Source organism: Mustela putorius, unplaced genomic scaffold, assembly GCF_011764305.1.
Source record: "Mustela putorius furo isolate JIRA1106 unplaced genomic scaffold, ASM1176430v1.1 tig00000095_pilon_pilon_pilon, whole genome shotgun sequence".
In the NCBI taxonomy this organism is placed as follows: Eukaryota; Metazoa; Chordata; class Mammalia; order Carnivora; family Mustelidae; genus Mustela; species Mustela putorius.
In genome coordinates, this window is record NW_025421280.1 from 21102885 (window position 1) to 21115245 (window position 12361).

The 12361-nt window shown below is 38.0% G+C and overlaps 1 protein-coding gene across 7 annotated transcripts in view; it reads right to left on the reverse strand.

Moving 5' to 3' along the window:
• The window catches only part of DOCK3 (dedicator of cytokinesis 3), a 561701-nt gene that overhangs the window by 396523 nt on the left and 152817 nt on the right, over positions 1-12361 (reverse strand). For all 7 annotated transcript variants that reach the window (XM_045079409.1, XM_045079404.1, XM_045079422.1 and 4 more), the window contains exon 3: positions 6296-6336. In XM_045079409.1, the coding sequence (XP_044935344.1) occupies positions 6296-6336 (41 nt within the window). The remainder of the gene's footprint in view (positions 1-6295; positions 6337-12361) is intronic.

The window sequence follows — 12361 nt, forward strand, 5'->3', positions numbered from 1 at the left end:
AAGTACCATCCATCTTTTTCAAAGAAATGGAACAAATAATTCTAAAATTTATATGGAACCAGAAAAGACCTCGAATAGCCAAAGGGATATTGAAAAAGAAAGCCAAAGTTGGTGGCATCACAATTCCGGACTTCAAGCTCTAGTACAAAGCTGTCATCATCAAGACAGCATGGTACTGGCACAAAAACAGACACATAGATCAATGGAACAGAACAGAGAGCCCAGATATAGACTCTCCACTCTATGGTCAACTAATCTTCGACAAAGCAGGAAAGAATGTCCAGCGGAAAAAAGACAGCCTCTTCAATAAATGGTGTTGGGAAAATTGGACAGCCACATGCAGAAAAATGAAATTGGAATATTTCCTTACACCACACACAAAAATAGACTCAAAATGGATGAAGGACCTCAATGTGCGAAAGGAATCCATCAAAATCCTTGAGGAGAACACAGGCAGCAACCTCTTCGACCTCAGCCGCAGCAACATCTTCCTAGGAACAATGCCAAAGGCAATGGAAGCAAGGGCAAAAATGAACTATTGGGATTTCATCAAGATCAAAAGCTTTTGCACAGCAAAGGAAACAGTTAACAAAATCAAAAGACAACTGACAGAATGGGAGAAGATATTTGCAAATGACATATCAGATAAAGGACTAGTGTCCAAAATCTATAAAAAACGTAGCAAACTCAACACCCAAAGAACAAATCATCCAATCAAGAAATGGGCAGAAGACATGAACAGACATTTCTGCAAAGAAGACATGCAGATGGCCAACAGACACATGAAAAAGTGCTCCATATCACTCGGCATCAGGGAAATACAAATCAAAACCACAATGAGATATCACCTCACACCAGTCAGAATGGCTAAAATCAACAAGTCAGGAAATGACAGATGCTGGCGAGGATGCGGAGAAAGGGGAACCCTCCTACACTGTTGGTGGGAATGCAAGATGGTGCAGCCACTCTGGAAAACAGCATGGAGGTTGCTCAAAATGTTGAAAATAGAACTGCCCTATGACCCATCAATTGCACTACTGAGTATTTACCCTAAAGACACAAACATAGTGATCCAAAGGGGCACATGCATCCGAATGTTTATAGCAGCAATGTCCACAATAGCCAAACTATGGAAAGAACCTAGATGTCCATCAACAGATGAATGGATCAAGAAGATGTGGTATATATACACACAATGGAATACTATGCAGCCATCCAAAGAAATGAAATCTTGCCATTTGCAACAACATGGATGGAACTAGAGCGTATCATGCTTAGCGAAATAAGTCAAACAGAGAAAGACAACTATCATATGATCTCCCTGATATGAGGAAGTGGTGATGCAACATGGGGGCTTAAGTGGGTAGGAGAAGAATCAATGAAACAAGATGGGATTGGGAGGGAGACAAACCATAAGTGACTCTTAATCTCACAAAACAAACTGAGGGTTGCTGGGGGGAGGGGGTTTGGGAGAAGGGGGTGGGATTATGGACATTGGGGAGGGTATGTGCTTTGGTGAGTGCTGTGAAGTGTGTGAACCTGGCGATTCACAGACCTGTACCCCTGGTGATAAAAATATATGTTTATAAAAAATTAGAAATTAAAAAAATAAATAAATAAAAGCAATAAATAAATAAATAAATAATATTAAAAAAACACACAGCTCCACAAGACTAGAACTATGAATAAGTCAATTTACTTTTTAAAAATTTATTTCTTATTTATTTTCTGCATAACAGTCTTCATTATTTTTGCACCACACCCAGTGCTCCATGCAATCCGTGCCCTCTATAATACCCACCACCTGGTACCCCAACCTCCCACCCACCGCCCCTTCTAAACCCTCAGATTGTTTTTCAGAGTCCATGGTCTCTCATGGTTCACCTCTCCTTCCAATTTCCCTGAACTCCCTTCTCCTCTCTAACTCCCCATGTCCTCCATGCTACTGGTTATGCTCCACAAATAAGTGAAACCATATGATAATTGACTCTCTCTCCTTGACTTATTTCACTCAATTTACTTTTTAAAAAATTTTTTATTCATTTTATTATGTTCAATTAACCGATACATAAAACATCATTTTTTAAAATTATGTTACGTTAGTCACCATACAATACATTAGTTTTTAATGTGGAGTTCCATGATTCACTGTTTACGTATAACACCCAGTGCTCCAAGCAACACGTACCCTCCTTAATATCCACCACTGGGCTCACCCATCCCCCCACTTCTGTCCCCTCTAAAACCCTCAATTTGTTCCTCAGGGTCCATAGTCTCTCATGGTTCATTTCCCCCTCTGTTCCCCTCCATTCATTTTTCCATTCCTTTTGGAATTCCATATTCCTTATTCCTTATGTTCCACAAATAAATGAAACCATATCATAATTGACATCATTAGGCTTTGACATAGTGTTCAACAATTCATTAGTTGCAATATAATATCCAATACCCATCACCACACATGCCCTCCTCAAGAAGTTTTTTGTTTAAATTCAATTTAGTTAACATATAGTGTATCATTAGCTTCAGAGGTAGAGTTTAGTGATTCATCACTTGAATATACACCCAGTGCTCATTTTCACAAGTGCCCTCCTTAATGCCCATCATCAAATTACCCCATAACCTCACCCACCTCCCTCCAACAACCCTCAGTTTTCTCTCTATAGTTAAAGAGTCTCCTATGGTTTGCCTTCTTCTCTTTTATTTTTCCTTCCCTTCCCTTATATTCATGTTTTGTTTCTTAAATTCCACGAGTGAAATATGATAATTGTCTTTCTCTGAGTAACTTATTTCACCATCATAATACCCTCTAGTTCCATCCACACTGTTGCAAATGGCAACACTTCATTCTTTTTGATGGCTGTATAATATTCATGTGGGGTGTGTGTGTGTGTGTGTGTGTGTGTGTGTGCACACTCCATATTCTTTATCCACTTATCTGTCGACGAGCACCTGGGCTCTTTTTACAGTTTGGCTATTTTGGACATTGCTGCTAAATATTGGGGTGCATGTGCCCCTTCAAAACACTATTTTTGTATCCTTTGAGTAGAGTTGTTGGGTCATAGGGGAGCTCTACATTTAACTTTTTGAGGAACCTCCAGACTGTTTTCTAGAATGGCTGCACCAGTTTGGATTCCCACCAGCAGTGCAAAGAGGGTTCCCATTCTCCGCATCATCACCAACTACTGTGTCCTGATTTGTTAATTTAACCATTCTGACTGGTGTGAAGTGGTATCTCATTTTTTTTTTCATTCAATTAGCCAAGGTATAGTACATCATTGGTCTTGTGGGTTTTTTTTTTTTAAGATTTTATTTATTCACCTGACAGAGAGAGATCACAAGTAGGCAGAGAGGCAGACAGAGAGAGAGAGGAAGGGAAGCAGGCTCCCTGCCAAGCAGAGAGCCTGACGCTGGATTCGATCCCAGGACCCTGAGATCATGACCAGAGCCAAAGGCAGTGCCTTAACCCATCGAGCCACCCAGGCGCCCCAGTCTTGTGGTTTTGATTTGTATTTCCCTGATGTCAAGTGATGCTGAGCACGTTTTCATGTATCTGTCGGCCATCTGGATGTCTTCATTGGAGAAATGTCTGCTCATGTCTTCTGCCCATTTCTTGATTGGATTATTTGTTCTTTGAGTGTTGAGTCCAATAAGTTCTTTATAGATTTTGGATACTAGCCCTTCATCTGATATGTCACTTGCAAATGTCTTCTCCCATTCTGTCAGTTGGCTTTTGGTTTAGTTGACTGTTTCCTTTGCTGTGAAGAAGCTTTTCATCCTGATGAAGTCCCAATAGTTTACTTTTGCTTTTGTTTCCCCTGCCTCTGGAGACATGTCTAGCAAGAAATTGCGGAGGCTGAGGTCAAAGAGGATGCTGCCTGTGTTTTCCTCTAGGATTTTGATGGATTCCTATCTCATATTTAGGTCTTTCATCTCCTTTGAATTTATTTTGTGTACCGTTTAAGAAAGTGGTCCAGTTTCATTCTTCTTCATGTGGCTGTCCCAACTTCTCCAACACCATTTGTTGAAGAGATTATCTTTTTTCCATTAGATATTCTTTCCTGTTTTGTTGAAGATCAGGTGAGGTCCATTTCTGGGTTTTCTATTCTGTTCCATTGATCTATATGTCTGCTTTTGTGCTACTACCATACTGTTTTGATGACTATTGTTTTGTAATACAGCTTGAAGTGAGAACTGTGATTCCTCTAGCTTTGCTCTTTTTTTTTTTCTACATTATTTTGGATTTTCAGGGTATTTTCTGATTCCGTATTAATTTTAGAATTTTTTCTTCCAGCTCTGTGAAAAATGCTCATGCTATTTTGGTAGGGATTGCACTGAATGTGTAGACATGCATATTTTAACAATATTTTTTCTTCCAATCCATGAGCATGGAAGATTTTTCCAGTTTTTTGTCTTCCTCAATTTCTTTCGTAAGTGTTCTATAGTTTTCAGAGTACCCATCTGTTACCTCTTTAGTTAGGTTTATGCCTAAGTATCTTGCAGTTTTTAGTGCAACTGTAAACAGGATCAATTCTTTGATTTCTTTTTCTGATGATCCATTATTGGTGTACAGAAATACAACAGACTTCTGTGCATTGATTTTATATCCTGTAACTTTGCTGAATTCTTGTATGAGTTCTAGCAATTTTTTGGTGGAGTCTTTGGGTTCTCTCCATAGACCATCATGTCATCTGCAGAGAGTAAAAGTTTGACTTCTTTACCAATCTGCATGCTTTTTATTTAGTTCTTTTTGTTGTCGGATTGCTGAGGCTAGGACTTCCAGAACTATACTGAACAACAGTGGTGACAGTGAACATCCCTGTCGTGTACCTAGGGGAAAAGCTCTCAGTTCTTCTCTACTGAGGATAGATCTTTCATATATGGCATTTATGATATTCAAGTATATTCCTTCTATCGTTCCATTGTGGATGGTTTTTATCAAGAAATGGTGCTGTATTTTATCAAATGCTTTTCTACATCTATTGAGGAGATCATATAGTTCTTATCCTTTCTTTTGTTATTGTGGTGTATCAAGTTGATTGGTATATGGACACTGAACCACTTCTGCAACACAGGAATAAACCCACTTGGTTGAGGTGAATAACCCTTTCGACGTATTGTTGGATCCTATTAGCTACTATCTTAGTAAGAATTTTTTTAAGAGTTTATTCATTTGTTCAGAGAGAGAGAGAGAGAAACCGAGACACAGAGCAAGTGCACAAGCAGGGAGAGCAGCAGGAAGATCAGGCAGAGCAGGCAGAGGGAGAAGCTGACTCCCTGCTGAGCAAGGAGCCTGATGCAGGATTCAATCCCAGGACCATGGGATCATGACCTGAGTCAAAGGCAGATGCTTAATGGACTGAATCACCCAGGCATCCCCTTGGTAAGAATTTCTTTATCCATGTTCATCTGGGATATTGGTCTGTAATTCTCATTTTCCATGGGGTCTTTTTAAGATTAAGGTAATGCTGGACTCAAAGAATGAGTTTAGAAATTTTCCTTCCATTTCTGTTTTTTGGAACAGCTTAGAAGAATAGATATTAATTCTTTTTTAAGTGTTTGGTATAGGGGCGCCTGCATGGCTCAGTCATTAAGTATCTGTCTTTGGCTCAGGTCATGATCCCAGCATCCTGGGATCCAGTACCACATCAGCCTCCTTGCTTGACGGGAGATCTGCTTCTCCTTCTCCCACTCCCTCTGTTTATGTTTCCTCTCTCACTGTCAAATAAACAAATAAATTCTTTTAAATAAATAAATATTTGGTAGAATTCCCCTTAGAAGCTACCTGGCCCTACATTTTTATTTGTTGGGAGATTTTTTATTACAATTTCTTTGCCTGTTGTAGTTCTGTTTAAGTTTTCTATTTCTTACTGTTTCAGTTTTGGTACTTTACATGTTTCTAGGAATTTATCCATTTCTTCCAAGTTGCCCAATTTGTTGGCGTGTAATTATTTACAATATTCTCTTACAATTGTTTGTATTTCTTTGGTGTTGGCTATGAGGTCTATTTACTTTTTGTCAAATTCTTGAAGGAAAAAATATTAATATCTCAAATAGGCTTTTTCAAAATGAGTTTTGCAGCTATGATCATACATCCATTTTCTGTCCTTTTAAAAAAAATTTTAATGCTGCTGACATAGAGTAGGGTAGGGTCTAATATAGCTCTGTAAAGTAAAGAAAGAGTGTGGCTATGGTAAAAGCTTAAAAGATGGACAAGTAAGAATTGTTTTTATAGCAAATAAACATACTAGGTCGCTTCTTACATTAGAAAGGATAACAATAAACTTTTCATTACCTTTACATTTGGCTTCTTTGTTGAAACTCCTCTGTACCAACCTAAAACAAAGAATACAAAAGATATTAAATTCATATTGTCATTTTTTCCTATAAAACACATAATGTATTTTATTTGTTTATATAATGTGGTATTTTAGAGTGAAAAATTAATGCAAACCTTTCTAGTAAAGCCTCACTACTTATGTCTTTATTGAGTACTTTACTCTAAAAGGAATAGTCTTACATTAAATACATTTGCAATTTTCTTCAAAAGATACAACTTTCAACTGAATAAAGCCCAAAAAACTAAAAAAGACCTCAGAGGACATGTAATTCAACTCTATGAAAATTCCCAGATGAAACTGTGAGGGGCAGAAAAATGCCAAAGTCATATAGCTTTTTTGGTAGTAGATAAAGACTATAGCCCAGACTTTGCTTCCTGATCTCATTCAGTGTCCCATGCACAAAACTACACTATGCTCATTTCTTGGCTTTCCAGATGCTGAAGTTGATATCTGTGCTTCAGTTATTCCCTCTTAGCACTCATACACAGCAATAAGAATCAAAGTTTCAATTACATAATAAAAACAATTTTCAGAGAAAGGAAATTTCATTACCAACTTTTCTCAATTCCAATCTATTATTCTCAGAGGTTGTTACAGTTGCTCTGCTATGGTATAAGAGGAAAAAGTTCCAATGAACTGTACTGAAAGGAGGAAGATGAAGAAAAGGACATTATTGATAATAGCTAATAATGACTGAAAGCTTACTGTTTTAATTTCATGTACTGGAATTGACAGATTGTTCTTTCTATGTATTAACCTTTAAATCTTGCAACAAGCTATGAGGGGAAAAAATTTCCTGAAATCATAACAAACAATAAAAGAAGAAATATCCTTCTTTATGTTTAGTATAACAGCTGAAGTAATAAATTTTAATAACTCAATTTAAACCTTGGGAGTTTCAGTATCTTCATTTATTAAAAAGAAAAAAGTGATTTACCATAAGTGAGATTTTTTAATAGCTTAAGAAACAAAATATAAAATGGTATCAGCAGGAATGGCAGAGAAGGATCTCTAAAAAGCCCTTCCTTAATAAAAGCAATTAGAATCCTGGCAAAAACTTTCAAAATCAAATTCTATAGAACTCTAGAAGTAAACCAAAGACCTGAAATAATTCAAATAGTACTTATTCAAGAAATCTGAATCTCGGTAAGAACAAAGACCTTTTTAACTTGCCCTTTCCCATCTCCCTTGCTGCAAGCCTTGTGTAAAACTTGAAAAAGAAAAACCCCAGGAGCAAGATAACGGAGGAATAGGAGACCTAAATTTTGTCTCCTCCCAAGAATTCAGCTAGATAGTTATCAAAGCATTCTGAACACCTACAAACTCAACAGGAGATTGAAGGAAAAAATAGCAGCAATTCTATGAACAGAAAAGCCACAACTTTTGGAAGGTAGGACATGCAAAGATATGAACCCAGGTGATATTTGGGAAGATAGACAATAGGGGGAGGGACCCTCGGCAAGCAGACTCCTGGCAAGTGACAGAGCAACAGAACACAAAATCAGAATTTTTAGAAGTTGGTTCCACTGAGGGACATGGCTCCAGTGGCTAAGTGGGGGGTGGAAGCCTCGCTGGGACAGTGTGGTCTCAGAACCATCGAAGTCACAGAAAGACCAGGGGTGCCTGAGTATGGCAGAACTCCCAGGTATCACAGTGGGGAAGCCAGCTGCAAAGAAGGAGCCAAGGAGTGGGCTCTCACCTTGGGGTCGCCATAAACAATGATCCCCAGCACATTTGGGCCACTACTCCTCAATCAGGGACCCAATGAGCAGCAGATCCAGGGAGACTCTCCTTCCTCCCCTGGGAGGAGCAGTATGGGGAGCAGCAGCACAGAAGGAGACCACAGCAATCTGCAGGATTTGGAAACTACAAACGGGGTCATATGCCAGAGATAGAAACACTTGGTCACAGACCAGATGAGCACAAAGTGCAGGCTGGAGACCAGGAAGACAAGAGTGATTGACTGCTTTTCTCTGAGGGCACACTGAGGAGGAGGACCCCAAGATCTCTCCTCCTCCAGAGCTGCAGATTGGGAGGGTACCATTTTCATTACATCCTCCAAAGCTGCATGGAAAAAGCTTTCAGGGAACAAGAGCTACCAACAGCAAACCCGAGGCACTTCCACCTGGACAAGACATTTGAGAATCACTGCAATAGGCCCCTTCTCCAGAAGATCAGCAAGAACATTCAACCAAGACAAAGTTTACAGATGAAAGAGAACTGCAAATTAAAGGGGAATACAGAGCATAGAATTCATGGCTTTTTCCCCATGATTCTTTCATCTTTCAAAGTTAATTTTTTTAATTTTCTTTATTTGTTCTTTTTCTATTTTTATTTTTATTCTTTCCTTTTATTTAAATTTTAATTTATTTTTTCAGTGTTACAAGATTCATTGATTATACACCACAGCCAGTGCTCCATGCAATACATGCCCTCCTTAATACCCATCACCAGGCTCACCCATCTCCTCCCCTCCCCTCCAAAACCCTCAGTTTGTTTCTCAGAGTCCACAGTCTCTCATGGTTTGTCTCCCCCTTTTCAACCAATATCTTTTTTAAATCTTTTTAAATTTTCATTTTACACTCATATTCTAACCCCTTATTGATAGAACCCCATTGTCTCTATGTGTAGATATATATATTTTTTTCCTTCAAAATTTTGTGATACAGGTTCTTCTAACAAACCAATATATACCTTAAATCTAGTGTATGGCTTTGTTTTACTCTCCTACCTCATCACATTCCATCCTTTTTTATTTAACTTTTTCCCTCTTTTCTCCACCAAATTCTTATCAATTTCCTTTTTAAAATCTTTTAAAATTTTCATCTTTACAGTCCTATTCCATCACTTCACCATATTTACCCTTACATTTGTGTATATAAAGGTTTTTCTTTCTTTAAAATTCTGAGAGGTGCAAAAATCTAGTACGTGACTCTGTTCTATTCATCAGCGTGATCATATTCTTCTTTTCATTTATCTTTTTCCCCTTTCCTTTCCCCAGGTTTTGGGTCTCTTCTGATTTGCTTAGTGTGTATTTTTCTGGGGTCGTTGTTACCTTTTAAGCATTTTGTTCTCTCATTCATCTATTCTTCTCTGAAGAAAATGACAAAACGTAAAAACTCACCTCAAAAAAAAAAAAAAAAAAAACCCGGTACCAACTACCAGGGACCTAATCACCTAATCAATATTCACATTAGTAAGATGTCAGAACTAGGGTTCAGAATGATGACTATAAAGATATTAGCTGGGTTTGGAAAAAGCATGGAGGATACTAGAGAATCCCTTTCTGGAGAAACAACTAAAATCTAACCAACTCAAAATCAAAAAGGTTATTAATGAGGTGCAATAAAAAATGGAGGTTCTAACTGCTAGGATAAATGGTGCAGAAGACAGAATTGGTGATATAGAAGACCAAATGATGGAGAATAAAGAAGCTTAGAAAAAGAGAGATAAACAACTATTGGATCAGAACTCAAGAAATAAGTGATACTATAAGATGAAACAATATTAGAATAATTGGGATCCCAGAAGAAGAAGAGAGAGAGAGAGGCGCAGAAAGTATATTGGAGCAAATTATAGCAGAGAACTTCCCTTACGTGGGGAATGCAACAGGCATCAAAATCCAGGAGGCAGACAGAACCCCCCTCAAAATCAACAAAAATAGGTCTAATTATAAAACTAGCAAGTGCTAGAGACAAAGAGAAAATCCTGAAAGCAGCTTGGGACAAGAAGTCTGTAACATACAATGGTAGAAATATTGAATTGGCAACAGAGTTATCCACACAGACCTGGCCGACCCGAAAGGACTGGTGTGATAGATTCAGAGCACTAAACGAGAAAATTATGCACCCAGGAATACTATACCCAGTTAGGCTCTCATTGAAAATAGGAGGAGAGATAAAAAGCTTCCAGGACAAACAAAAATTAAAAGAATTTGCAAACACCAAATCAACCCTACAGGAAATACTGAAAGGGGTCCTCTAAGCAAAGAGAGAGCCTAAAAGTAACACAGACCAGAAAGGAACAGAGACAATAGACAGCAACCGTCACCTTACAGGCAATACAGTGGCACTAAATTCATATCTTTCAATAGTTACCCTGAACACCAATGGGCTAAATACCCCAATCAAAACACACAGGGTATCAGAATGGATTTAAAAAAAAAAAGACCTATTGATAGGCTGTCTGCAAGAGACCACTTTAGATCCAAAGACACCTCCAAATTTAAAGAGACAGGGTGGAAAACAATTTACCATGCTAATGGACACTGAAGGAAGGCTGGGGGTGGCAATCCTTATACCACATAAATTAGATTTTAAGCCAAAGACTGTAATAAGAGATGAGGAAGGACACTATGTCTTATGTAATGGGCCTTTCCAACAAGAAGATCTAACAATTTTAAATATCTATACCCCTAGCATGGGAGAAGTCAACTATATAAACCAATTAATAACAAAACCAAAGAAACACGTCGACAATAATAAAATAATAGCAGGGGACGTTAACACCCCCCCTCACTGAAATACACAGATCATCCAAGCAAAAGATCAGCAAACACTTAAAGGCCTTAAATGGCACACTGGACCAGATGGACATCACAAATATATTCAGAACATTCCATTCCAAAGCAATAGAATACACATTCTTCTCTAGTGCTAGTGCACATGGAACATTCTCCAGAATAGATCACATCCTGGGTCACAAATCGAGGTCTCAACCGGCACCAAAAGATTGGGATCATTCCCTGCATACTTTCAGACCACAATGCTCTGAAACTAGAACTCAGTCACAAGAGGAAAGTGGGAAATAACTCAGATACATGGAGGCTAGAAAGCATCCTACGGAAGAATGAATGGCTCAACCAGGAAATTAAAGAGGAGTTGAAAAAATTCACGGAAACAAATGAAAATGAAAACACAACTCTTCAGAATCTTTGGGACACAGCAAAGATGATCCTGAGAGGAAAGTATATAGCAATACAAGCCTTTCTCAAGAAACAAGAAAGGTCACAAATACACAACCTAACCCTACACCTAAAGCAGCTGGACAAAGAACAGCAAATAAAGCCTAAACCCAGCAGGAAAAGTTCTATAATTAAGGTCAGAGAAGAAATCAATCAAATAGAAACCAAAAGAACAGTTGAACAAATCAACAAAACAAGGAGCTGCTTCTCTGAAAGAATAAGATTAATAAACCCCTGGCCAGAAGTATCAAAAAGAAAACCCACTCTCACCACTCTTGTTCAACATAGTATTAGAAGTCCTAGCAACAGCAATCAGACAACAAAGAAAAATAAAAGGTATCCAAATTGGCAATGAAGAAGTCAAACTCTCTCTCTCTTCGCAGATGACATGATTCTTTATATGGAAAACCCAAAAGACTCCACCCCCAAACTACTAGAACTCATACAACAATTCAGCAACGTGGCAGGATACAAAGTCAATGTACAGAAATCAGTGGCTTTCTTATACACTAACAATGAAAATACAAAAAGGGAAATTAGAGAATCGATTCCATTTACTATAGCACCAAGAACCATCAGATACCTGGGAATAAACCTAACCAAAGAGGTAAAGGATCTGTACTCGAGGAACTACAGAACACTCATGAAAGAAATTGAAGAAGACACAAAAAGTTGGAAGACCATTCCATGCTCTTGGATCGGAAGAATAAACATTGTTAAAATGTCTATACTGCATAGAGCAACCTATACTTTTAATGCCATTCCAATCAAAATTCCACCAGTATTCTTCAAAGAGCTGGAGTAAATAATCCAAAAATTTGTATGGAAGCAGAAGAGACCCCAAATTGCTAAGGAAATGTTGAAAAAGAAAATAAAAAGGACCCAAATTAATAAAATCATGAATGAAAAAGGAGAGATCACAAACCAACACCAAAGAAATACAAACAATTATAAGCACATATTACAAGCAACCGTACACCAGAAAATTAGACCATCTGGAAGAAATGGATGCATTCCAGGAGACATATAAACTATCAAAACAGAACCAGGAAGAAAC